At 46.7% G+C, this 24,475-nt stretch overlaps 2 protein-coding genes across 2 annotated transcripts in view; both read right to left on the bottom strand.

Moving 5' to 3' along the window:
- Positions 1–16,138, bottom strand: part of LOC131207706 (uncharacterized protein DDB_G0283357-like) — a 49,695-nt gene extending 33,557 nt beyond the window's left edge. Inside the window, exon 1 of the mRNA XM_058200331.1 lies at positions 15,962–16,138. Within this exon, the coding sequence (XP_058056314.1) occupies positions 15,962–16,138 (177 nt within the window). The remainder of the gene's footprint in view (positions 1–15,961) is intronic.
- A 3,730-nt stretch (positions 16,139–19,868) lies between these two features.
- Positions 19,869–24,475, bottom strand: part of LOC131207705 (uncharacterized) — a 35,090-nt gene continuing 30,483 nt past the window's right edge. The window contains exon 2 of the mRNA XM_058200330.1: positions 19,869–20,243. Within this exon, the coding sequence (XP_058056313.1) occupies positions 19,869–20,243 (375 nt within the window). The remainder of the gene's footprint in view (positions 20,244–24,475) is intronic.

Raw genomic sequence — 24,475 nt, 5'->3', positions numbered from 1 at the left:
AGAGAGAGAGCGAGCGAAAAAAAACACGGGACGTTAGGTTAACGCAACCGGTGGCCACTCAACAAACGGGACACTGCTGCCGCGGCCCCGGATAAATGTGCCAACCGTTAGCTGCTAGGTGTGATAGGTGTGACCCCGGTGGCCGGCCGGCCGAGAAAGAGGAATTTCGAGCGGAATTTCGAAACGTGTGCCCGAATAATGTCCGACCCAGATTGAGGCTGGGTCGTCGGCGGAAAAATTATGTCCACCCGCAGCGCGATGAAATTAGGGTTGAGGGCCAGGTTGCGCAAGCGACACATTGCGTTCTCTGTGGGTTGCGTGTAGGGCGACCATACGAAAACATAAAAATTCAATTCAGATCAACGTTTCATAATCATCGTGCAACGCTTGCAATCGGATCCGGGTGCCGTGGGTGTTAAGCAAATGTGAAAGAATGAATGGTACGAACCATCCTTTGATGGATTAAAGGCCCTTGGGTGGTTTTGGTGTTTGATTAGAGCAACTTAGATCTTTTGTAACACTTTCCTTGAACGCTTAAAATTATAAAAATACAATTAATCGAAGGCACTCCCGGCTTCGTATCCGCTCAGCGGACATATCGTTTTAATGGAAAGTTTGCAATTAAATATTTTTTTTTTTAAATGTAAGAGAATTCCTAGAGCAGAGGCTTGCCAATTAAAATCTGTGCCACCCAAACAGTATGGGCCATAAATTGCGGATGTTTTAAAAATATGGTTATTGAATAATGTTCGGCCCCACGGGTAGCGATTTAATTATCCGTTCCGCGTGATCTGATTGCAATTTGCTGACTCCGATTCTGGCACAACGGTTCGGCCTCGGCGCTACCGAGCACGTGTTAATTGATTGTGGAAATTATTTTGCAACGCAATTAAGGGTGACTTTAACCGGGGATGTCTAGATTTCGAAGGTTCGAAACGAAAAAATGGACATCTGTTTTCAGCGCTAACCACTTTTTTACTTTTCGAACCGGAAGAGCAAAACGCAACAAAAAGGAAGCGTTCGGGCTAAATAAGAAAAACTTGCAACCTTGCAGATTAGCATAGTGGAATTGAATTAATTTCGGTTCGGTTCCGGGGGGGGCGGCTGTTCCGGTTCCGTGCCGGTGCGCCGCACCACGGGACAGATAATCCAATCGTTAGACCGAAGCAATTTGAGCGGGTGGGATCCATTCGCTAATGAATTTACCTCGAGAGTCAGGTCCCCTGTCGGTTCGTGGCACGAGCGCCATTCGAGGCGCCATCCTTAAACCACCACATGTTACGAGCATCAGATGGTCAGCGAAAGTTTTGGCCACCGTCGGCGTACGTGCGCCGCACGTGCGGTGTCCTGCAGACCAACGGCGTGTCTCGGGCCTGGGGCAGGACCGAAAATGAAACTGCTCGACTGCGCTTAAGTAAGTGTTAGCAATTAAGTTTTATGAAATCCCCCGGATAGACGAAAATCTGCCAGCGCACGGGAAGCACAGGAATGGCGAAAATAAAGTAACATCAATTGCATTGTTATTTTCATTACATCGACTCGGCCTGCTGGCGCCGCGATTCGGGGCAGTGCCACTCCTGGCGATAGTCCTGAGAGCCGTGCAGCGAAACGATTTGGCCGAGAAACTGCAAAAATCAAATGCCGGACCCAATTGCTGTCCGGGGAGATAAGATATGGAGAGCATTAAACATAAGTGCACTGCTTCACGATGCACCACCGTATGCCATTGTGCACTTCATCCTATTCCCATCACTGTAATGGTGGGCAATGCGGCCTTAAGGAACTCTGTGCAGAAACCGTTACAAAAGAGAGCGACTGTAAAGTAATAACCTAAAACCACTGCTGCTGCTGCTGCTGCTGCACCGGAAAAGCGTCTCGATGGGTGGCGAAGATACGCGGGCCAAGAGACGTTTCGTGACTCAATTTTCTTATACGATACCCACTCACCCACAGCATGGCCCAGACGCCGATAAACAATGCAACATCCGCAGCATGCACCCACCACAGCGGCGAATTGTGCGTTCCGAAGGGCGTTGGCAACCCAGCGAATTATGTACCATCGTTTAGCAACATGCACCACATACAGACACCACCAGAACCCTCTTAGCAACAATTTAATGCGCCCATGTCGTTTCCCAGGAGTGCTGCTCGTTACGAAATTTACGTTCCAGTGCAACGGAACGCCACTCTTCGGGCTGTATCTTCGCCCATCTTCGACTTAATCGCCGACACGCACAGCCTTCACACAGCCACTGTAAGCCCTCGGCCGAGAGGCTGAGGCGTCATTTCACAACAACCGAAAATTTGTTCACCACCAGCAACGTGAAGCGAGTGTTGAAACGTGGGTGTGCGTTCGCTTATCGTAAGATAAAGGGGGCTGTTGCATGCATTAAGCAATGCCGTCGTGCTCATCTCAAGACTGCACCCAGCACTGTATGTGGATCAGTGTACAAACATAATTTGCGCAGCCCAACGAGTGTCTAATGTACGATGTGTTAATTTAATTACTTCACGATAATCTACGGCGTTGGCGCTGCCGCCAGTTTGCTCAATTTTTTTTTCTTTGGAGCACGTCCCCAAAGGGGTTCGGGAATGTTGTAATGTTGAGGCGATAATGGGGTGAGACCCCGATTTTATCGAAACCCACTAAATGCTTCTTTTAGACTAAATGAGACAAATTTTAGTTGCAGAAACTTTGTGGTGCATTTGATAGACCCTAAGACTATTCTTCTCCTAGAATCGATCGTCTCCCACGTTGAGCAGGAACGGCTAGTCCCATACGTTGATGAAATAGTTGGTAACCATCAGGGATGATTCTGAAGAGGAAATTCTAAAACCATTAGACCATTCATCAGACTATCACAATGCCGTAGTTTCTTGAAAATGTCAGTGAGTTTCGTAACGACTGTTACCACCTCTTCATCGATTTCAAGGTCGCATTTAGCCAGAGTAATGTTGTACGAGACAACGAGTAGATTTTGAATACCGTTCAAACGTACCAGACTTGTTAGAATGACCATCACTAACGTTGCGAATTCCTCTTCAATATCTTGCTGGAGCGAACTATTCGGAATATTGGAGAGTGGAGACCTCAGGAACCATTCCATTTCAAGTCCAGCCAAATCCTCAGGTCAAAGGTCAAAAGCTCTCAGATGTAGCTATGAGCAAATGCTACGATAATCTGATGTATCTCCAATAACTTAGGAGATTGGCGCTGGGGTGCTTGCAGCCAACAGGTCGGAAGAAACTATTTGGCTCACATCTCGTGTCTAGATAGTGGAAGCGCAGGTTCAGTACTCATAAATGCATCTGAGACAAAGATTCTTTCCAACATGGAAGAAACCATCTTAGCCGTTTCCAAGAGGAAGCTGCTCAGATTGATTTTTTGACCCCTTATGTGTGGAAAGATAATGAAGAATACTCTACAGCAGCAAACAGTACGCCAAGTACGACGACCTTTGTGTCGTGCAGCGTATACGCCTCGGAAGGCTCCGGTGGGCTCGTCATGTCATGAGACTGTCCGAATGGCTCGTTCGTGACCAATGGCGAGGTGTCCCAAAAAATTGCCAAACATGTTTTGGGACCATGAACTTGAACTACCCACCCGTTAGACCCGAAGGAACCGACATGATTACATATTCTCAACACATAAGTGTGTAGTTTATTTTTTATTAGTTCAACGAGCTCAAGACAAATGATACAACATGATAGATTACAGATCCCCTCCAACAGCCACCGGGTGGCGCCAGCCGCCCTGCCAGTGGCTGATGGATCGCTTTTGCCTTCTTCCACGTTCCGGCACTCCGAATGGCCAGCTACGGCACAAAATGACCAACCAGCCCAACCGGGCACGATAAACGTGACGTGTGCATGACTTCACGATTGGCGAAGGACGCGCACAGCGCGCGTATCGAGAACAATTGTGAGCGGTCATTATTTTCGCAGCATTACGTCCAGCAGCAAAGCGTGGTCGAGGGCCCTCGACCACGCGGGTCCCAGGAACATCATCTGGACTTCAAATGCCATGCTTCATAATGCTCGCCTCACGTTTCTGGGCACGATGCCGGGCGCGCACACCGATCGTTCCCAGGGCGGCTTCGCGGCCGTCAGGTCGCGACGAAGTCACGTAGTGAATTTTTATTTCACTCACAAAATGTTTCGCCCCCCCCCCCCCCACCCCCGTCGGACACCTTCTTTCCGAGCTACCAGAACCTGGAGGAGCACGGTCTCCGGTTAACGGGAACTCCGTTAAGCGAGACGTCACCGGGCCGTGAAGGGGCGCGCGTGGCGCCCGAGAAAATCCAGGTCCGGGGCGTGGGATATAAATTGCCAACATTAAATAGCACTCAATTTTCATTATCAGCTTCAACAACCGTCAAACGTGGCACACGGACCACGGACGGTGGAAATTGGCTACCATCTGCCGGACGCTGGACCCTGGTCCGTCCGGAGCATCTGCCGGGGCCACGGAAGCCAGCCACAGCAAATATACACATTATTATCAGCAAAGCGTAAGGGAGAAAGGAAGAGAGAGAGAGAGAAAGGATAAAGGGCTCGGTCCAGGGCGATGTAGGACAAGTCACGATGAGAACGCCTTCGCAGTGCTAGACGCGAACGAATAAAGATGTGCGCGTAAACATGGGTTAAAATGATAAATGGCGATTAATTAATTATTAATATCTTGCCCATGGCCCTTCCGATTTTTTTTTCGGGGTGTGGATAAGTTGACTGCTCGGAGTTGCGAAAGATTTGTCAACCTTTCTTGAAGATAGAGCACCGACAGCTCTTGGGTAATGGCCGTGTGCACCCAAATCGGCTTTTGGCGCTAATGGTGATGACCGGTTGACCGCTGTGAACTATGAATACTCCCAGTTCAAGATTATTTCGGAAACTTCCATAGATTACTGTTCAAGTTGCATGATTTAGATACATTCAACTGTAACTTAATGGATTTTTTTTGGTCCATTAGCCAGACAGGTTGTTTCAGAAAAAGTGAAAATTATGTGTACAAAATCAGCCAAAAGTATTTCAATCGCAAATTCCGATATCCGTCAATTAAACTGGGGAACTTAATAGTGATAGTGCCAGTAAATTATTCGCGTTGGTCTGTTTCCAGCATTAAAGCACCGGCAGTAGAATTTTTGGGAAAAGTTTAAAAATATCTACATTAGAGCCAGAAAATGGATAGGATACTCTTAATATCTATAGGTCCTGTCCTTAACCAACGGATTACTATAGATTGGAATCATAAACTGCAACAGACAAGTAGAACTTGTATAGTTTCAAAAGCCGTCTTCACGATGCACCTTTCATCGTCCTGGCCCCACAAGGAGTGGCTTAAGCAGGTTGCTTTCAAGGGTTGATGTTGTCGCGCCGAGAGAAATAAAAATCGATGTCACTTTTTCGCAAATCCCATTCGGTTCGATCTATCATTTCCACCCGCCGAGCCAGCGAAGCGTAAAATTTATGCTCCTCCCCGCTCCAAACGATAGCTTGCTCACAGTGGCAGCCACTTTCATAACCGAGCCTGGGTAATATCAGACCGACAGCTGGTAGACCGACGGTCGTGGTCATGCGACGACGACTGGACGACCCGCGGCCAACTGGCAATGGGGGTACCGGAATTCCATTATCTGCCGATAAAAGATGCGACAACCGCACGCAAACCGCGGCAAAGAACAGGGTCGTCAGGAGCGTCAGACTAGCGCAGGGACGACCGCGAATGGGCAACCGCGAAAAAACAGACGCCGCCAGGAGCCAGGACCTCATCGATTACAGTAAATTGGTTAGCATAATGCTTCAATTTTGCATCCTTTGCCACCCGTTACCCTTATAAGCTGCTGGCGGGTCTAGGAGTCGCATTCGTTTTTTTCTTCGGGAGGACGACGGCATCGACGACTACGACACCCGTCAAGGATGCGGGGGGCACTGGAGAGTGAAGCAAAATTACATTCCCAGCGCCGTGTCGCTATCGCCGAGGCAATCGAATCAAATTACGCAATGAAGGAAATATATTATCCGCGCGCGCTCAGGACACTCAGAGCGGCGCGCCAAGTGCTTAGTCAGCCAAGAGCTGGCAACGACGGCGACGACGCAACAGCGATGTAAGATAACCGAGAATCGATTCTGGGAATGCAAATGTTCCGCTGGGCGGCGAAACTTTCTCCACAGACGACGACGACGCAGACGCTCGCAGGACGCGCGACGCGACAACAAATTAGCTTCCATTCAGCATTTGCTGACAGCATCATTTACGGCCAAATGAGTAGAGGGTGCCGTGCGCCTGCTTCACGTTAAGTACCTACATTTGTTTCGTCCGCCGTCGCCAGTGTTCAGCGGATCTAGCGGATTAACATGTTGCGGGTTTTTTTTTTAATAGACACAGTCAAAGTTATTATTTCTGTAAGGAGTTGATTGAACAACATATTTAAACGCGTGAAAAAAATAAAATTAACAAAATGAGTAGCGAATCTCGCGTATGTAGTAGAAACTATCCGTGAATGTTTTAGACAAGTCTTTCAATCTACAAAGAATCATGATGGTAGACATCAAGAGATTATTTGATAACGTGGACACGTTTCAACGAAGAAAACATATTGATACAAATTAAAACATTGTCAGAATGCTCACGTTTTAAATAATTAAATATACTAAATGCTAAATAAAGACGAAACAATTGTTTAATTGATCTTGGGTTTGTTGTTTTTCAACGTTGATTAATAGTGATTAATATTAATTATTAGTCAGATTAATAGCTATGAGTTCATCTTCATTAACAATGATATTTTTTGTGATGCTTCAGCCTGTGACTTCCTAATGTGTATTGTTTTAAGTGAAATTTGTACTACATCCTTTTTTTTCTAAGCCTACCGGCCCGTAGGATAAATCAGAATAAATAACAAATAACAAGTACCAAATATTTCTAAAACCTTAATCACACCTTAAGCGAGAAAGGTTATCTGAATAAGACCTTCGTAAAAACAGAGACCAGCATACCAATTTAAATATTTCAATGAATCAGTACAAATAAAAACCACATCTTTTAAACTATGTTTTTAGAAAAGCACCATTTTTGCATCTTCGTACGATCCGTGTTTGATTGTAAAGGCAATAAAAACCAACCGACTTGTGCACCGATGCTGGTCATAGTTCAACAAAAAAGTCCTCCGAATGCACTTTAATGAAACGAATAGAACGTACGATACGACAAACGATCCATACAAACCGAGAGCCAGATGCCGAAAATTGGTTCCCTATCAATGCCATCACGGTGGACCTCGCGTAGACGGCGGTGAGAGGTTAAACTCGTGAATATTTTAAAATCACGCACAAACCACGAAAATCCCACACGTACACCCGACGGGGAACCGGGCCGCGCCGGATGGTGCGCGTGGGTTTGAGGACATCCTTTTTGGGGGTTTGGGGAGAGACAGATCGGCACGAATAATTGGACGAACCGTTAAACGACACGCGCGCGTGTGAGCTGAGCGCCGCGGCTGACGATGTGCGCCATTATGGCGTTTGATGATTGCAGGATACGGCGGACGAACAAGGATTCGCGGAAAAAATTGAAATTATTCGCCATCGAGCGGAGTAGTGAACAAAAAAAGGAACGAACGCGAAATCATTTTTCCGGATAGCGAAGCCGGGCCGAGAAAGCTTTTGGGTTGGATAAACACCGGAACACGCGACGATCGATCGAAAGCGATTATGCGATTGTTTGCTGTATCAGAATGGCCGCCGATGCCGACGATGGTTTATCTAGCTGTTTGTTCCTTTCCCAAAACCCATATGCGCTCAATGAAATCATATTTGAAAAGTCATCTGTTTGCTCGCACAAATCGGAGGCCGCGCTTTTAATCCGATTATGATTAGTTTTTGCCGGCAAAGCGCAAAGCTTATCCGAATGGTAATTGAATGATCACCGTGCCGTGCTGCTGACAACGATGAGCCGCACACAAACTAGCTGCCAATCTGCACTCCCAGCTGACGAACGAGTTTGTCGTTCGTTTAGTAATCAAAATGTTTGAGCATTCGAGAAGGGATCCGGACCCAAGCTCAACCGTAGAGATTGATATCTGACAGACGCTAAACGCTTCCCCGCAGGGCGAGACTATTTTTTATGCTCGCCGTTTAACATGGAGCATAAGCTAAACATTGGATGCGAAAAAACGGAGAGAAATTCACACAAAACCGTAAATTTGATTGACGTGAGTAGCGGTTTTAGCAGCGACCTGGCAAACCATTTTGTTAATGAACGACACCCAAACACCCATTTGTTTCCATCCCTTCGCCTTTCTAATGAATGCGATCTGCACACAACCCGCAAAACTCAAAACAAAACAAAAACATTGTCCAAAGGCGTCAACATAACGGCCAAATGGTGGGAACTAATTTGGACCACTTACGGCGACCCGGCCGGTATTTCTGTTACTCTCGCCATAGTTCCAGAGCATCCACCACTAACACATACACACGAGAAAACCGGTTTAAGACATCTTGCCAGAGCATAAGCATAAATGGTGAGGAGGTGTTAGCGGAGTCAGACATCGTCGGCCAGATGCACTCTCCACCACACATTCTCCGTGCGCAGTCTTCCGATCGGAGTCGGTTCGTCTTGTCGGATTCCCATAACTTGTGGTGATCCGTCGGGCCACACAAACACTAGAGTTGGCGTTCCAATTGGACCACCCAAATTTAACGGAAATCTTTGTCAAGCCACAACCAGCTCTAGGGTGTCGCGCTCTGGTCCGCTTCATCTTATCTGCAACATGGTCCGGATTTCCCTGTTCCGTTTTTATTAGTTCCATTCTCTTCGACTGTGTTCGGGTCACTTTCGGGGTTTAATTGCCAACAGCAGTTTGGAGCACGGATGTCAGCCGGAAATTCGTTTCATTTCCAGCACCGCCGATGGCCAATACTGGTGCTACCAACGTGGGAGCAGTTTTCGAGACTTTCTTCAACACTTTAACCTATCGAGCTACATGACGCACGTTAAATGGCGTATTTTGTATAAAACTAGTTTGACTAGAACTTGTCACGAAATTTTGAACTTCCCGGAAAACCTCGGTACGGGTAGGTCAGAGAACTGCGCAACCACCAATCGGCCAAGGACACCGGTCCCGGAAGCGGCGCCTTTTGTTGGGTGAATTATTTTAACGATTTCCTTTTGCCACGCATTTTATTAAGAACAATTACGAAATTAGACTAAATATGTCCAGGACCAGGCGCTGCAGCATAACCTCGACCATAACATAATATGTTGCGCGATACCGCGGAGGACCGCGTAGCGTAAAGCAGATCGGAAGTGCGATTAGAGCGCTAACGCGAAGACCCGCCGCCGAGAGCTTCCTTCCTACAGAAAACAGTCGGCACAGGGTGGCGCCTCTGTGGCTAAATGGTGGTGGCCTCCCTCGCCAACATACCGGTTCGCTATCGGTCATTAGATGGGCGCCAAACGGGCTTCCTTATGCTCCATAAACACATCGCGCTCAGGGTTACCTCCTGAGCGAGTTGGAGACCCTCCTTGAAAGGCAGGTGTGCGAAGGCAACGATTTACCGTTTACTACGCCCACCGCAGGCAATGGCTTCAAGCGGAATAGAAAAAGGGTTCCAACCATCGGGTCACCAACAGCAGCGGGGCCATCGGATAGGGTCGGAAAACAATCATCACTCAGCCCCGAAACCCCCGAAGGACTCACAGATCAGCGGTGATAAGCTCGGTGGCACGCAAAATTGCCGACTGCCTCCAGACCAACAAACTGGCCGTCGTCCTGTTTTGGCAGCGTTTGGGCCACATATTGGGTACACGTGGAACGGCACGGCAGTCTATCGATTCGATGAGTGGTTCGCCAACAGAACGCGGTCAGGAACTCGGTCCCAACTCCCGGTTGGTCCGAACCCAGTCGATCGGAACCGTCTTCAGACCGATGGGGCAACCACAGGTCGTCTCAAGAAGCCACCAAGAAGTCGCTGGTCGCTCGAAGCGGCGCCCGGAGTTCAAAGCCGGTTTTTTCGTCGGATCGAGGAGGTTGGCTTGCGGTTTCAATATCTGAGGCCCTGCTGCCCGTGCGGCCCTTCTTCTTCTGCTTCGTGGGGACAAAAACGGCCAAGCGAAACAGGCGGCCGACCGCGCCGAGAGGCCGACGGTTCGATGATTCACTCGACCGTAGAAAATCAACACGCTTTGGCTCTGAGCCCGAGAGCCGCCGCCGCCGCCATCGAAGCTGCCTGTCTGTCAGCATTAGTCGCAATTCACTTGCCATTAACGCCGTAATTGCAACGTTGTTGGTCACGACGACGGCGGTGGCGGCGGCGACGTCGGCGGCGAACGGATTGCAAGGATACACGATATACGTGTAAATGATGAAGGGGTTTATTTCATCAAGCAGTTCCGAGCGGCCGAAGGAAGACGGCGTTGGCCAAAATCGTTGGCAATTAGGGGCAGCGAAGCGTATCGTAGAGTGCACGCAGAGAGCATAGCGTACTAGAGTAAGCACGGACGGGTTCAATGGCTTCGCCATCCGCGGTGGCGGTGGCCGATGGTGCAGGGTTCTGCCCGGACCCGTATGGTCAGAAATGGCGAAAACATTAATCAAACGGTGGTCGGTTTATTAATTTTTTAAAATATTAACTCAATTTGAAGGTAATGGATACTATTAATTACCCATTGGTTGTAATTAAGTTCGATGCTTTTAAGGTAAAAGCTCATTCGTTGTCTCTCAGAATACAAATAATTATCATATGGGTTTTCCGATGTTTGCGTGTTGTTTTTAACAATTAAAAAATAAATGACCCACGACCTAGAGACCTTTGGAAATCGATACACAAATCACTTGAATGTTTTTTGCAGCATATTCAATACAGTATACTCAAAAATGTTACAAAAAAGTTCAAAAATCGATCCGTTGATAGACAATTCAGAAATAAAGTCGAAATCGTCTCATATATTCCAAAATATGAAGAATTTGCGATAATATTTTCTCAAAAAACAGTCGCTAACACTTTCTCAGACGAAAACACAATTTTCACTTGTTTTTAGAGCCAGCTCCTCCGTAGTTGTGTGCTCACTTTGCGCTATATTTTTGTTTAGAACCTATAGCATGTTTAATCTACAGAGGTTAACCGGTACCAAAATTTGAATTGATTAGATGTATTCAAACACGTTTTCGGTATAATTTGGGCAAACGTAGCAAAGAACGCGTGGACAGCTTTCCTAAGTCTAAATATTGATTTTAAATGTGACAAATAATTTTCTTTTTACATTTTCACCATAACTTTTGCTCGATGGGCTTCTAGAACCATTTGGCGAATTTTACTCAATTACCTATTTTACCGATACTCGATTTGGTCAATTTTTATAAAAACTCTCAAATCAACTCATTCGAACGAACGTTACAACACAAATTGCTGAAACTTTGGTGAGCAACTATCAACAGATAACAGACGAAATACAGTGGCTAGTTATTTGCAAGTTACCATCTTCATGTTGAGCTAGGTAACTTTTCAGATTCCCCTCGTTGGCATTATAAAGCTAAATTCTTCTAAAGTATCTATGTTCTATGTCAAAAAAAGCTGTTAGGTAATACAGCTTTTATGGCAATAACCTAAACAAATATATCGCATCACTTACCGAACAATATTTAAATTTAAAAAACTATCTGAATCATGAAAAATATTTTTTACGATGAAGCTCATGCAGCTTATATCGGTTAAAGATTAAAATATGGAATTAATATTTACATTAAAAGTCAAGCTTTTGTCGAACCAACCAAATTAAAAACTTCGAATCTAATATTGACAGAAGCGAACGACTTAAACGACACAAATTTCAACTCTTATCAAAATGCGCTTATTAAAGCGTATAATCAAAAGAAAAAAATCAAAGAAAAGAAAATTGGCACAAACGATCCGCAATGGCTGACGCAACAATTGTCGTGTTGGTTCAAAATGAATTGCTCCCGAAAAAATGATTACGAATGGTTGACGTATTAGCACCCAGTTTGAACACGAAACAGTTGCAGCGATCTGTTCAATAAAAACTCATATTTGTTTCTCAACAATGCATCCTGTCAGTCGACCAAATAACGGCCACTTGAAGAGACCCACTTCGAGACATCCCATGAATGAATTGCACACGGGTGTCAACATAAATCACTGCCGCAAATCGTCGGGCCCGAGGCCAATCAGTTGTATTATCAGCACCACGGACGATAACGAGCCGCCTTCCCGAGGAGCTGATAAAATGTCGTTGACTAGACGGCGGGCGGGCCGCTCTGGAAGAATGCACTCATCATCATGCTTCAAGCTGCTGCTAGTGCTACTGCTTATCAGCCAGTTCGGTCTCGTCCCCAGGCCACTCGGGCTCGGAAACGCATTATGCGTTAGCATAATGAAATCAATTCTACGCAGCCGAGCCGAGCCGTTTGTGCATGCGATTAATTTTCCCGGGTACCGGCCGGAACCGGCCAACACGGCAAGGGAGATGCAGGCGATGAAATTGGACCGGAACCGTCTCGGAAACGGCCGGACGTCCGTCGGATTCCTTTGAACTCTCGTGTGCCTCGGTTATCAAACGGACATGGGGCACGCTAAATGGAGGCAGAAAAAAAAATGGGAAATAGAAGACAACTCGGACCCTCGGACTAGCTTCTTGCGACTGTCAGGCCAAAGTCAGACCATAGTTGTTGGCGATTCGCCAGCGGAGATGAACTAAGAAACAAAAAGTGATTCATCTAGCTTCAACTCTAAATAGCATGATCGTAAAAATGAAATTGTTTCGTAAGCCAATATAAAATTCCATCGATACGTACAACGAACCACATAGAAATGTTACAAATATTATGTTCCATATTATCGCAAATAAAATAAAGAGGAAAAGCTTCCATTTTCTTACAAACAAAACGACCCCCAATTTATCTTATTTTGAAAACCATTGTTTTGTGTACAAGATACACATCTTCATTCGTTCTTCGAATTTATGCTCAACCCGCTCCATGCAATGTCTGGTGCAAAACCGGAGGAAAGCGCTCGTCTGTAGGCCTGTTATGCAAACTACAGATAGTCCCCGCGTGCCGGGCACTATTATGAGAGCTCCATCCCGTGCTCCGTTTGCAACCTTCTCTGCTCTTGACATTGGAAACCTATTTGGCTCCTTTTGGTCCAATCTGCATATGCGATCTGCAGGCGGCCACAGTTGGAGACCGTGGCTTCGCCTGGCTTGGGTTGCATACTCGAGCGGGAAGGCGAATGATAAATGCATGAACCGTTCGCTAGCTGACGGCTCACGACGTCTCGGCTCTGCGTATGCTGCAAGAAGCGCTAGAAAAACACACTCTTACGTTGCAACTTTCACTGTAGCTTCCCGAGGCATCCCCGGCGTATCGGAGCGCTGCAAAAAAACCCTCCACCCACACTTGCATCAATCCGGTTTGCGATTGCATCCATGCACGCAGCAGCGCAACGCGCATTACATAATTTCTTCCAGCTGAGAAGCGTCGCCCGAAGGGCAACGATCCCGGCATAAACCCACACCCACGGCACGGCACGGCACGGTCGTGCTTCTTCTTATCCACGCTTCTACGAGGCGCTTGAATTGGGCGGAACGAAATCATCGTTTGTGGGTGGTTAAGCCGGTTATTTCGACTTGAATGCGCCTTTCACGTTTACCGGACCTACCGGAGGAATCAACGCTTAAAGTTCAATCTCCTTCAATTCAAGAATGTTAGTATCGAAAGCTAATTACATACACAACAGCAGACCGAACGCAAGAAGCTCACCTACGCATTATGTTTCGAGTTCAAGCTCCTCAAACGGCTCCACCCGTTGGTCCAGAGACTCTGCTGTATCATCTCGACACTCGAAACGCCTCGGAGCGCCTCGGAAGAGACAGACAAATATCTTCTACGGCGCAAAGTTACGATAGAATGGCACTTCTCACATCGGTGCCGAGTGCATTCGGCCGTCGAGCAGCATAAAACAAAACATAAGAAAAAAAAAGGCGAAAACATGTGTACGCAGGGCCGGGCCGGGAACCTGGGGAAAGGACGATGAGTCTGACCGGCCCCGTCGTTTGCTTTGATAGCGTCAAATTGATGTTTGCCAATAAATAAAACGACGGAGAAAAGTAATAACTATCCTTTAGCCGACGTCGCCTTCGTCTGCGTCGTCGTCTCCGGGACCACAGTTTCAGGGCACAGAAATCGATACACGCACACACGCCGCCACCAACAAAAGGTCCTCAGCACTCAGGATGGCAGGCTTACAAAAATGATGGCAGCAAGTGTACAGCAGCATAGAGACAAGAAGTTAGTCGCAGTCGATTGCACGACGAATTGGGCGTACCGCCAGAAATGTATGCTACACGAGAGCATCGTTTAAATCGATCCGCCCCATATCCAGGGGAGGTTCGATTGTAATGTCTTGTTTTCATAATATCAAATGGCACGCTGAGCGATTTCGTAAGATCGTGGAATATGTTCGATGAAAAAAGTGTACATAAAATATGTTCGGTCTTCTCCATTAATTGAATCGGAATTACGGTTAATATTGTTTAAAGGAAGCAGAGCTTTGCACTATGAGTACGGCAGCTTATCCGTTCATTTTCCCAAGTTTATACAGGGTGAGCAAATTAGCGTGCACTTTTTTTATTTGGTTATAAAAAGACTTTGAACTTTTATTTGAAAGGTTGATTCTTAACATTTTTTATATAAAACAATTTTGGTCAAGTGTTCACCACGATAGGCTTGGCTTGGCGAGTGGTAGCTCATTCGATCGACCCACTGTAGAGTACATTTTCGATTGTATCTGATCCTATTTCGGTAAAAGCAACGTGAATTTGGGTGTTGAGGTTGTCAACAATTGCTGGTTTCTTTGCGAAACATGAATATCGATTGTGGCTGTCGCTGTAGGGAACGTAGCGCCGTCCTGTTGAAGCCAAATGACGTCCAAGTTTTCAACTTCAATTTCGCCGAAGAACTAATCACCCAAAATCCATACCAAACAGTCACTCGTTATTAGTGCATTGGCTTCTCTTGCACGATGTGTAGGTTTTCCGAATTAATATATATGTGGGTTACTGCTTATTAATATAGCCACCGAGGTGGAAATGAGCTTCAATGAAATGATTTGACGAATGATTTGACGTCCTACCACTTTAGAAATAAATTTACCATACTTCCCAATCTTGTGGAACCATAATTGTATTTCATACATAAAAGTTAAGAATCAACCTTTCAAATAAATGTTAAACCATCGAAAAATATTTATCTGTTTATTTATAGCCAAATGAAAAAAATGCACGCCAATTTGCTCACGCTGTAATTTCAAGAAGATGTTACGATAGCGAAAAGCCGTCCATTTCATCATGTAATAATTTAAATTTATCTAAGGAAATATTTATGAAAATTATTAGATATATTATTTTTATAGATTATTTTTTGGATTCTTCGTGGTGTAGACACCGCGAAGAATCCAAAAAATAACATCAACATTGTGAGAAACTTTTTAGGACCAGGCAGAGAGAAAAAATCGCACAAAAAACACGAAATGACAGTAGAATATGTAGACCCTGCCAAACTGATCGTTTCAGTGCCAAAAGCACCCGACTCGTACGTGCACAGCTCTCTCGCTGCCGTGAGCCACAGGAAGACACCATCCCGAGACAAGCGATGGGGTTGCTTCGTGACCCTGACGCGTCGTAGCGTCACCATCGATAATTCAACCGCAGATCTACGGTGTCTCCGACTCTGTCTCAATGCCAAGATCGTGGACGCATCTCGTGGCTGGTCCCCGAAGCATTGCGCAACCCCACAAAACGATGGCCCTCAACCACCGGACGCCATCTTGTCTGGAGAGGGCTCCCCTTTCCCGGCCTATAAATATCGAACTTTTATCGTAAAAACGCTGGCCATTTTACACAATTTCACCTTCAGCAGTAAACAAGCGCACGGAGAGGCCTCACCGCAATGTCACGCGAAATTCCCAAGCGCCCAGCCCAGGCACTACGTAATTTGCACTTTTCAGGGCTAGCCTCGAAACCGGTTCCTGTGGCGTCGCCGACGGTCCGGAAACCGAAAACATTTCCCGGCAGCTTGCCAACGAACTCCGTTGCCTTGACGCTACTTTTTTCCATCGCCATCGGGTAACATGATTTAGGCACTGGGGACAGAATTGCTTGGCACGGCCCGAGGAGGAAGTCACCGATTATCCAACCTTTCTCCTTAACCCCAAAAAGGAACGCACCGGTTTGGGCTCGGCTTCGATTCGATTCCTGGCGCTGGTTTGGCCAACGACGAATTGCGTTCTGCTTGGCCTTTTCGGGGAGCGAAAAGCGGAAAAATCGATTCGTTAAACAACACAGGGCCCTTGTGATGCGGACCAGAAATCTAATTTGGCAAGGATCGGGCCGCCGGGCCGGGTGCTGCAGTTACTGGGTGATGTTTGGCGCACAGCACCAACTACACCGTCCCTTGCAACTCTGAATGCCGAACCCGGACTGTCAGGTCACGGCCGTGGAGAAACAAATCGAGAAGAATCCAAGATGCTCTCACTGATGATAATCTGATTCATTTATTTTAGTCTAAATCGATTGCTTCAGTAATAAGTCAAGCTGCAGTACGAGTGCAGCGTATTCTTTTGCAGGTTGCAGTTTGCAAACGTACAGTGTCCAAACGACATACGATGCTAGCTACTCACCGATGTCGAAGCGTGTCCTGGGGACTAATGAGCTGTACGCTACTTTCGGTACAGTCAGTAGCCATAAAATAAACATTCCATTGAAATTTTAGTCTGTTACAAGGCAGAGCTTTTATAAAGCTCACCGAGTAATTTTAATGTTCAATGTTTTGGTGAAAGACTAAAGTTGTGGTGTCTTGTAAACTACGAGGCGGAAATGGTTAATAAAATCAACCATTAAATTCATGCTAAACAGAACGGACCCACCATCCAACCGTGAGTGCCCTCAATTGCTCCCCAACTACAGGAAATGTTTAGCCAGATTTTTATGAAAGGAAAGTTAATATTAAAAAACACAAGCGAAAAACCGGAACCGATGGAAGCATTTCCATTCCTTGCCGCCCGCTGGCGATAGGAATCTCAGGTGTATTAAAATCAACTTCAGCTCGTTGGGCTGCTCCGCGGTTCCTAAGGAAAGCTAGCCTGAGGGGGTGCGTGTGTGCGAGTAGGAAAACCCAGCCCCGCTCGGGAAAAACGGGAAAACTCGTTAGGCCTAACCATACGGTACCGCGTTAGTGGCGCCACCGAGCAGCGGGCAACATAATCGCATTTGCAATATCGAACCAAACGGAGCCGAAACCGAAATAGTTGTTATTTCCATATCGACCTGCCGGCTATTATGGGCCCGACCGACAGGGTTCCTTCCGGTTTTCCGGGGCTCGAGCCTCTAGCCGGAACCGGGAGCTCCTGGGAAAGGGAAAACCAATCGTTCCGCTCAAAGCAACCGTGACGGTTGCCCAATTGTCATCATCCCGAACGGGGCGCTGCTCAAGAACGCCGACACCGGAAGCTGCTGTCGGATCGAACTGGAACGCTTCTTGCTTTCTGCGGAATCGGAATCGTAAAAACGGAGTAATTCCCCGTTGCCCTCGAGCCACGCCGAGAATGGGTTTAAATGAAAAAGTTTAGCCAACCAATAACCACCGTCGGTCGGTGCGTGTATGTCCCACCGCACCACCGTTTCTTTCATCGACAGAATAGTCCACCATTTGACAGGCCGCCGGCTTCCGGCGGTGCGCCGCATAAAGGGGAGGTCCTGCCAGGCGTCAGAGGATGGCTGGCTTCCCGAACAATGTTCGCACACATATCGACACCGTTACTGAATGGGGCTATGAAAAATGCATATCCGAGCCCCAACCGGAAGTCGGTGAAACAGGCAAACCAGCCAGCTGGCCGTCAGTTACCGCTGCCTTCGGAGAACGCAACAAAAAATAAAATAGAAAACCTTCGCTCGCAAAACTTTAAATGGATGAGCCATCAGCCACCCAGGGCCCGGGGTGTATCCTTAACCGAGTGGCCCGCACCCGGTGGATCGATCGCTAAAAACCCGTGAAAAGTTAGTCGACCGAAAGGAATTTTCCGTCCGCCCGGGCCCTCACCCGGGTGGGGCCAAAGTTTGACAAGTTTCGAGAGAGAAAAACTTGCCAACCGATTAGGGAGCGAAACGGGGGAAAGCGCGCTGATAGCGCCCGGGCAAAGTAGTGGCCAACGCTATCCTGCTGAAAGGATACTTTGGACTTCTGGGTTCAATTTGCTACTACTTCTTCAATTTTTTTTTTGTAGTACTCAAGACTCGAGGTTCGCCCTACGATTGGCGGGCCCAGAACCGGGAATTTGTGGTGTCCTTTTTGAAATTATTTCATGTTTCGGGTTTTCTTCGTATCGTATCCTTCGCGTCAATAAAACTTCCTCGACGTTTGACAATGAGGCGCGCCGAAGGCAATATTGCTGTATTGAGCGGCCTTCCTTTTGGATGGAAGTGAACCGGAAAAGCGTGACACGGAATGTCGTTTATTTGACAAATTCGTCAAATGTCGGCCGCTAGATTGACGGGCCCGAGCCCGATTGAGAAATGAAGGTTATTTATAAAATCAAATCCTTGAACTCAAAAAAGCAGAATGAGGGGGGAGCTTTGTTGAGGGCAAGGACAAGGGTTTTTCTTTATAAAACAATATCATATCGAAACCCTATACGGGCTGTACTATAATAGACTTAAAATGGTACTTAAACCGGTATTTAGTGGTGCAGTGCATTTATTTCTTCAATTACGAGGCATACGCAGCATCATTCAAGTGAATGCGTTCATGTTGCCACGGCACGGAACGTGGAACGAATGGCAGATGATAAAGTGAGCATTACGGAAGGTGCAGCTGCCGGGTATGACACACTGACACGACGCAGCAAATTCTCGGTCAACAATTACCCATCGTGTGCAACGACTCCACCATTAAACGGCAGCTGAGCGTACCGGACAGTAATCATTTTGGCTGGCTTACCGAAAACGAACCGCGGAAATAGCGGTCCTTTCAGCGGCAGAAAAGCAACGAGAGCGCCTTGATAGTCCGAAGAAAGGGCCACCGAGCAGAAAAAGATCATCAAGCAGTTAACGAGCGGCGGTAACGTTTATAAGACGGATGGGGCCGTAAATCGAAAGCGATTTTCTTTTTATTTTCCAGGTGACAGAAAGAAAAACGGTTGACGGTGGAGATGACACTCTTCCACGTGGCCACTTCCAGCGACGGACCACGCGTAAAGCACACCTGTGTGTGAACTCATGGTCGTCGCCGTGGCCAGCGGAACGATCTGAAGCATCGTTTCTTTTACTGCACATAACGGCAATTTGGGACGAACGGACGGACCATCACTGGCTCACATAATTAGCCCTTTTTGGATGGCAGCACCGGCAGCAGTGCCTTCTCGGCATTGCATGGGGCTAATGGAAGGCTTTCGCTTCGCTTGGTCGAGGGTCGATGCACGGTGTACGGTCGGTATGGTCGAGTGGCCAGTTTGCACTCTAGTTTACATTAAAACATCGAGCGAACGCAGCTTGCGCTGGTTTAGGTCATTGCCGACCGCCGAAGTAAGGCTTTACTCAAACGGTAACCCAACACGCGTTCTCTATTTCGAAGCCCACGACAACTGCGACTGAGGTTGTTGAATTTATCAAATGGCAATGGGACTAAAATATCATGAAGCTCATCCGACTGTAATGCGGTCCTTTCTTTTCCTTTCGCTTGTATTTGCCAACTATTCAGAACCTTTTTTTTCTTAACGCTCTTTTCGACAACACATTAAAAGTACGACTCAGTATGTTCTTCAAGCAAATATAGACAATATATTGATTGCTGTTTGGTTCACTTCTTCGACACTCGTTTGTTGGCATAGGTCATGCCAGCGCCCACGATCAGTGCGACAACCGTGAATCCTTGGGCCAGAATACGAGCGCGCATCATGTACTGCGACATGGCTGACCGACCCTTCCGGAAGTTCCAGAGCCCGAAACCGAGTGCCGTCAGTGTGGCCGCGCAGCCCACAGGCACCAAAGGGTTTTCCTTAACCTTGCGAGCCATCTTTTCCTTTGGAGTTTCTGCGTGAAAATCGGCCAACTGTTGGTGCACTTGTATCCAGTCCAGTTCTCCTTGCGGTGGTGGTGCTGTGATTGGGACTTTTGCCATTATCGGTTCGATGGTTTCGTCACTCGGCGTTTTAATTTGCCCTGTTGGCTTTGGCTGTAAGAGGACAATGTTTTAGCCGACAGTTAACGACTCACTGTGGTACGGCAATGCTTACTAGGATTGTCGAAAGGTCGGCAAAAAAACATCGACAGAAGGCGCAATGAAGGACCGAGTGAGAAAAAGAAGAAAGAATATTTTCAGGATTTGTAAAGCGTCTCCATCGTCATTGATTAACATGTTTCTCGTTAATCATAGAAATGGGATGATGCGAAGAAAAAAATGCTGTATTATTTTCTCATTACTAATTAAAACCAAATGGAATGTGTCGTGTGTCGATTGCCGCTTGATTGGATCTTTTGGCTAAAGCCCAAAGAAGTTTTATAAAAATGACCAATTCATAATTGAAATCAATATTTACATGAAAATATTGTGAAATTGCTAAACATCTTCAAAATAAATTAAAACTAATCCTATCCTAAATCGTGGCTCACACGGTGGTCAGGAAGGTTCTATACCGTGAATTTGAAGTGAATGTGAAGGGAATCATTTATTATGAGTTGGTTCCGTATGGATAAACACTAAATTCAGATCTCTACTATCAACAACTGGACCGTTGAAGTTAGCGATTGTCCAAAAATGGCAACACACGTCCGTAGTGACCCGCCAGAAACTCCGGGAGCTTGGTTGGCAAAGTTTTAGTGCATCCACTATCTAATCGCTGGACCGGGCACCAAGCGATAATCACCTTTATCTGGCACTACAAAAGTTCCTGAGTCATAAGAAATTGGGATCAAGACAAGATTATGCAAATCACCTAGAGTTTTTCGCCAATCTATGCGAGAGGCATTATGAAGCTACCTTCGAAATGGCAACAAATTATGCAACAAAACGTTGAATGTTTGAGCCAGCCGAAACATCTCAAAAAAAGTTTTGAATTTTACGCAAAAATAATACGTTCCATTTTCCCCAACCTAGCATATCGTTCCATTTTCGTACGTGCTGTTACTAAACGATCGTAATGATGTTGCTAAATAATAAACTACTTCAAACTACTTCACAAGCAGCACCATCCAGCGTTAGCCACTACTCTGAACGAAACGAAGCGACGACTGGTTTTTGAATTACGTGCGCAATTGCATTGCACCTGCGGGACAGCCAGCCTTTTGCGAGTTCCGCTTACTTCACGACGACGCAGCCTGGCGTCAAGTTGCATCATCGTCAACCATCGTATATTACTTCGTGTTTGAAGTTATGCGGGTTTTTTTCTGCTACGCGAAATTTTTCTCCACGAGCAAAACATTCGCGCATAAACGGTGCTTTCGCGTAAAGTGCACCGTGCGCGCCGCTGCAAGGTGCATTTTCTCACAGGCCACGGAGCGAGCAAGCAAAGTTATGTTTCGAGAATGTCACCCGTTGGGTTGTGTGTGGCTAGATGTTTTTTTTCTATCCACCTCAGGCACCAGCGAGATCAACTGTAACCGTTGGCCCGATGTGGTTTCGCGGTCGAAAATGCTACTGTCGAGGCCGCGGTTTTCGAGAGCATAAATGGTTGCTGGGCTGTGACGGTGCAACAGGCTGCATCGGAGGCGAACCCCAGTGGGCACCACTAGGGCTACTACCTGTTTCGGCTCACAACCCCGCGCGTGGTGCGAAGCAACCGCCATAAAGTTGTTTCAACTTTCACCCGGTCATGGTTCAGCAAATCCTCAACCGAAGACGGTAAGCGAGATGGTTTGCGAGGCGAACGCACGCAAACGCACCTCTCTCGAAGCTCCATCTGGGCCATTGAGTAGCTCTTCTAGTGGTCCTGCCATCTTTACGTCGTTAAAATAGCTGCGGCCACGCGGAAGCGCCAGCGCAGTTTGTTTAATGATCTGGTCCCAAATCTAAGCGCTTGCCCGATTGGGCCGATTTGTTGCTCCATCCAGCGAAAGAAGCCGTAATGAGCCGTGGCCCCCCAATCTGCATGAGTCCGTGTTAATCTGCACACCGGTAACATCACCAACCTACGGAGAGAGAGAAAAAGAAAATCGGTGCGGTGATTAGTGGAAAGTTTAACCAAAACCCATCAGCAGCAGCAGCAGCAGCTGCTGCCGGCTGATGAACTGCAAATGTTTGACGCATCGAATTGGAGAGGAGCCACCACGGCTCGAAAAACACAAACGATTTAACGATGTGCCCGAAAGGGTTGGCTTGGGAGCGAAAAAGTTAACCCAAAAGTTGACAAGCTGATGACGAAAGTTTAACCAGCACGCCACGGTGTTACGCGTGGAGCATATTTTTTGCCTCAATTTACATAAAAAAAACCTCCCCAAAATAGTAATAACATGGCGCCATCACCAACATCATGCTTTTTAATGATGACGCGCTCCGAAACCGCAACACACGCTGTGGGGGGCGCGCGTCGTGGCGCACATATTTACCAACGGGCGGTCGTTGACCATCATCGTCAGGATTCGTGGCAAAAACGGCAAAGAAAACCCGTACCGGAAATGGACCCAACGAAAAAAATGCTATTTTATCCATAAACCCAATTTAAACTCAGCCCGAGCTCGGCTCGCGGTGGCGCAACGGTTTTCCTCTCGTAACACATGTTTTTCCGGTGGCTTTTCCGACATGGTCCCCCGGCGGTCGGCTACGCAGCGGGAGTGCCTTGGGCGCCCGACGTGCCCCACTGCGAACCGGAAACTACAGTATGTGACAGAAATTTGCGTCCTCCAGCGCCAACACACGGGAGAGAGAAAGAGAAAGTATGACGGGGAGCGGTCCGCAGGGAGAAAAGTTTTCAAGCAACATAAGCACACGACCCACGACCGGAATAGTGGGCGAAAAAAGTATAACCTTGCTCTCCCCACCAAAGGACCTTCGGTGCCTTGCCCGGCCCTCCTTCGTCAACATCTTCGAGGTGTGTTCTTCGTTTTTGTTGTGTATGTCGTGAAGGGAAATGGTGTTCCAATTTTCTTCCACCTTTTTTTTCTTCTGTGGAGGTCCCTAGCATAACCTAGAACCATCCCCCCACCGAAGGCAACCTGGGCCGGTTGGTCGCTGGTTGGCCAAACTCCGAGAAGAAATAAATATTTGCTAAATTGCCGGCGAGCCAGTGCACAAACACGCACACACAGCCCAGCCTGTGCGAAGCGATACGGCTCACCGGGAAAATTCCAGGACATTAGCAATCCGTTAGCGCCGGCAGGACTGCCCGGTCCGGTAAGTCCTGGCCAAGCATTGCACATAAACACACACCCTCGTTTACATGGCACGGCACACGGAAACGAAACGAAGCCAACTTTAACCGAACTCGTACCTTCTCTCGTAACACAATTCACTAAACTGGCCGCCAAGTGATCTGCTGTTAAGCTGCCGCACGCGCGTGTTCGTGTGTCCTTTCTTATCCTTCCTCGGCGGACATGACGGCCGGGGGCTCCGGTCTAACCTTCTTTCCGGCCTGCACGAGGAGAGATAGTTCTTTTTTTATCGTGACCCGCTTTCTATTGTGTTCGCTCTTGTGTTATTGTAAGAAACACGGGGTCAAGGGTTTGTGTAAACCCCAGAAGTTACGTCCTGTGCATTGTGGTCAGGATGCTCGGGACGGAGCTTTAGAATTTTCATCAAAGATACTGTTTATTTATGTTTTGTAAAACATAGTGGTGCCTGATATTTATGTTTCTGCTTATTGTTTGAGCTTTTTTGTTAAAATTGAATTAAAGTGTTACACGTAGTTCTGGAATTTTTGGTCGTGATAATGTCCTTGGGGCATTTCAATGATACCTTTTTGCCAATAGTAGTTTACAATAGAAATGTTAAGCGACAACAGGTGTGTCAATGAGCAAAGAATGGTGCTCCAAATTTTTTGAAAAATGGTTCGGTCTTTCGACCATTTATTGTCCTCAAAATCGGAACTACAATAGGAAAAATAGGAAATGGTTAACTTGAGATATGCCTTTGGGACATAAAGGAAATGCTTTAGATCGTTTCTTGTTGATTTACTGTCCTAAGATCTACTTCCTCTTACTATTTTTATGCTTGCATTGAACCAACTATGCACAGGTATTGATCGAAAAGTATGTGAAGATAAGGAAGCATGAATGAATTTCTACAATTTTTTTTCATTTGTTTTTCCATTTCATTCGATACTGCATATTAAATATTGCTTTATGAAAATGAGCTTGTGTAACCGTAAAAATAATCAATATGGTCTTTAATTAACGAGATTTTTTTATTATAAAAAAGCAATACCACGTAACACGATTAATACCAAAACTCTTGCTCTACTTATACGGTCATCA

This window comes from Anopheles bellator, chromosome 2 (assembly GCF_943735745.2).
Source record: "Anopheles bellator chromosome 2, idAnoBellAS_SP24_06.2, whole genome shotgun sequence".
Lineage (NCBI taxonomy): Eukaryota > Metazoa > Arthropoda > Insecta > Diptera > Culicidae > Anopheles > Anopheles bellator.
This window is presented reverse-complemented; position numbering and strand designations above follow the sequence as displayed.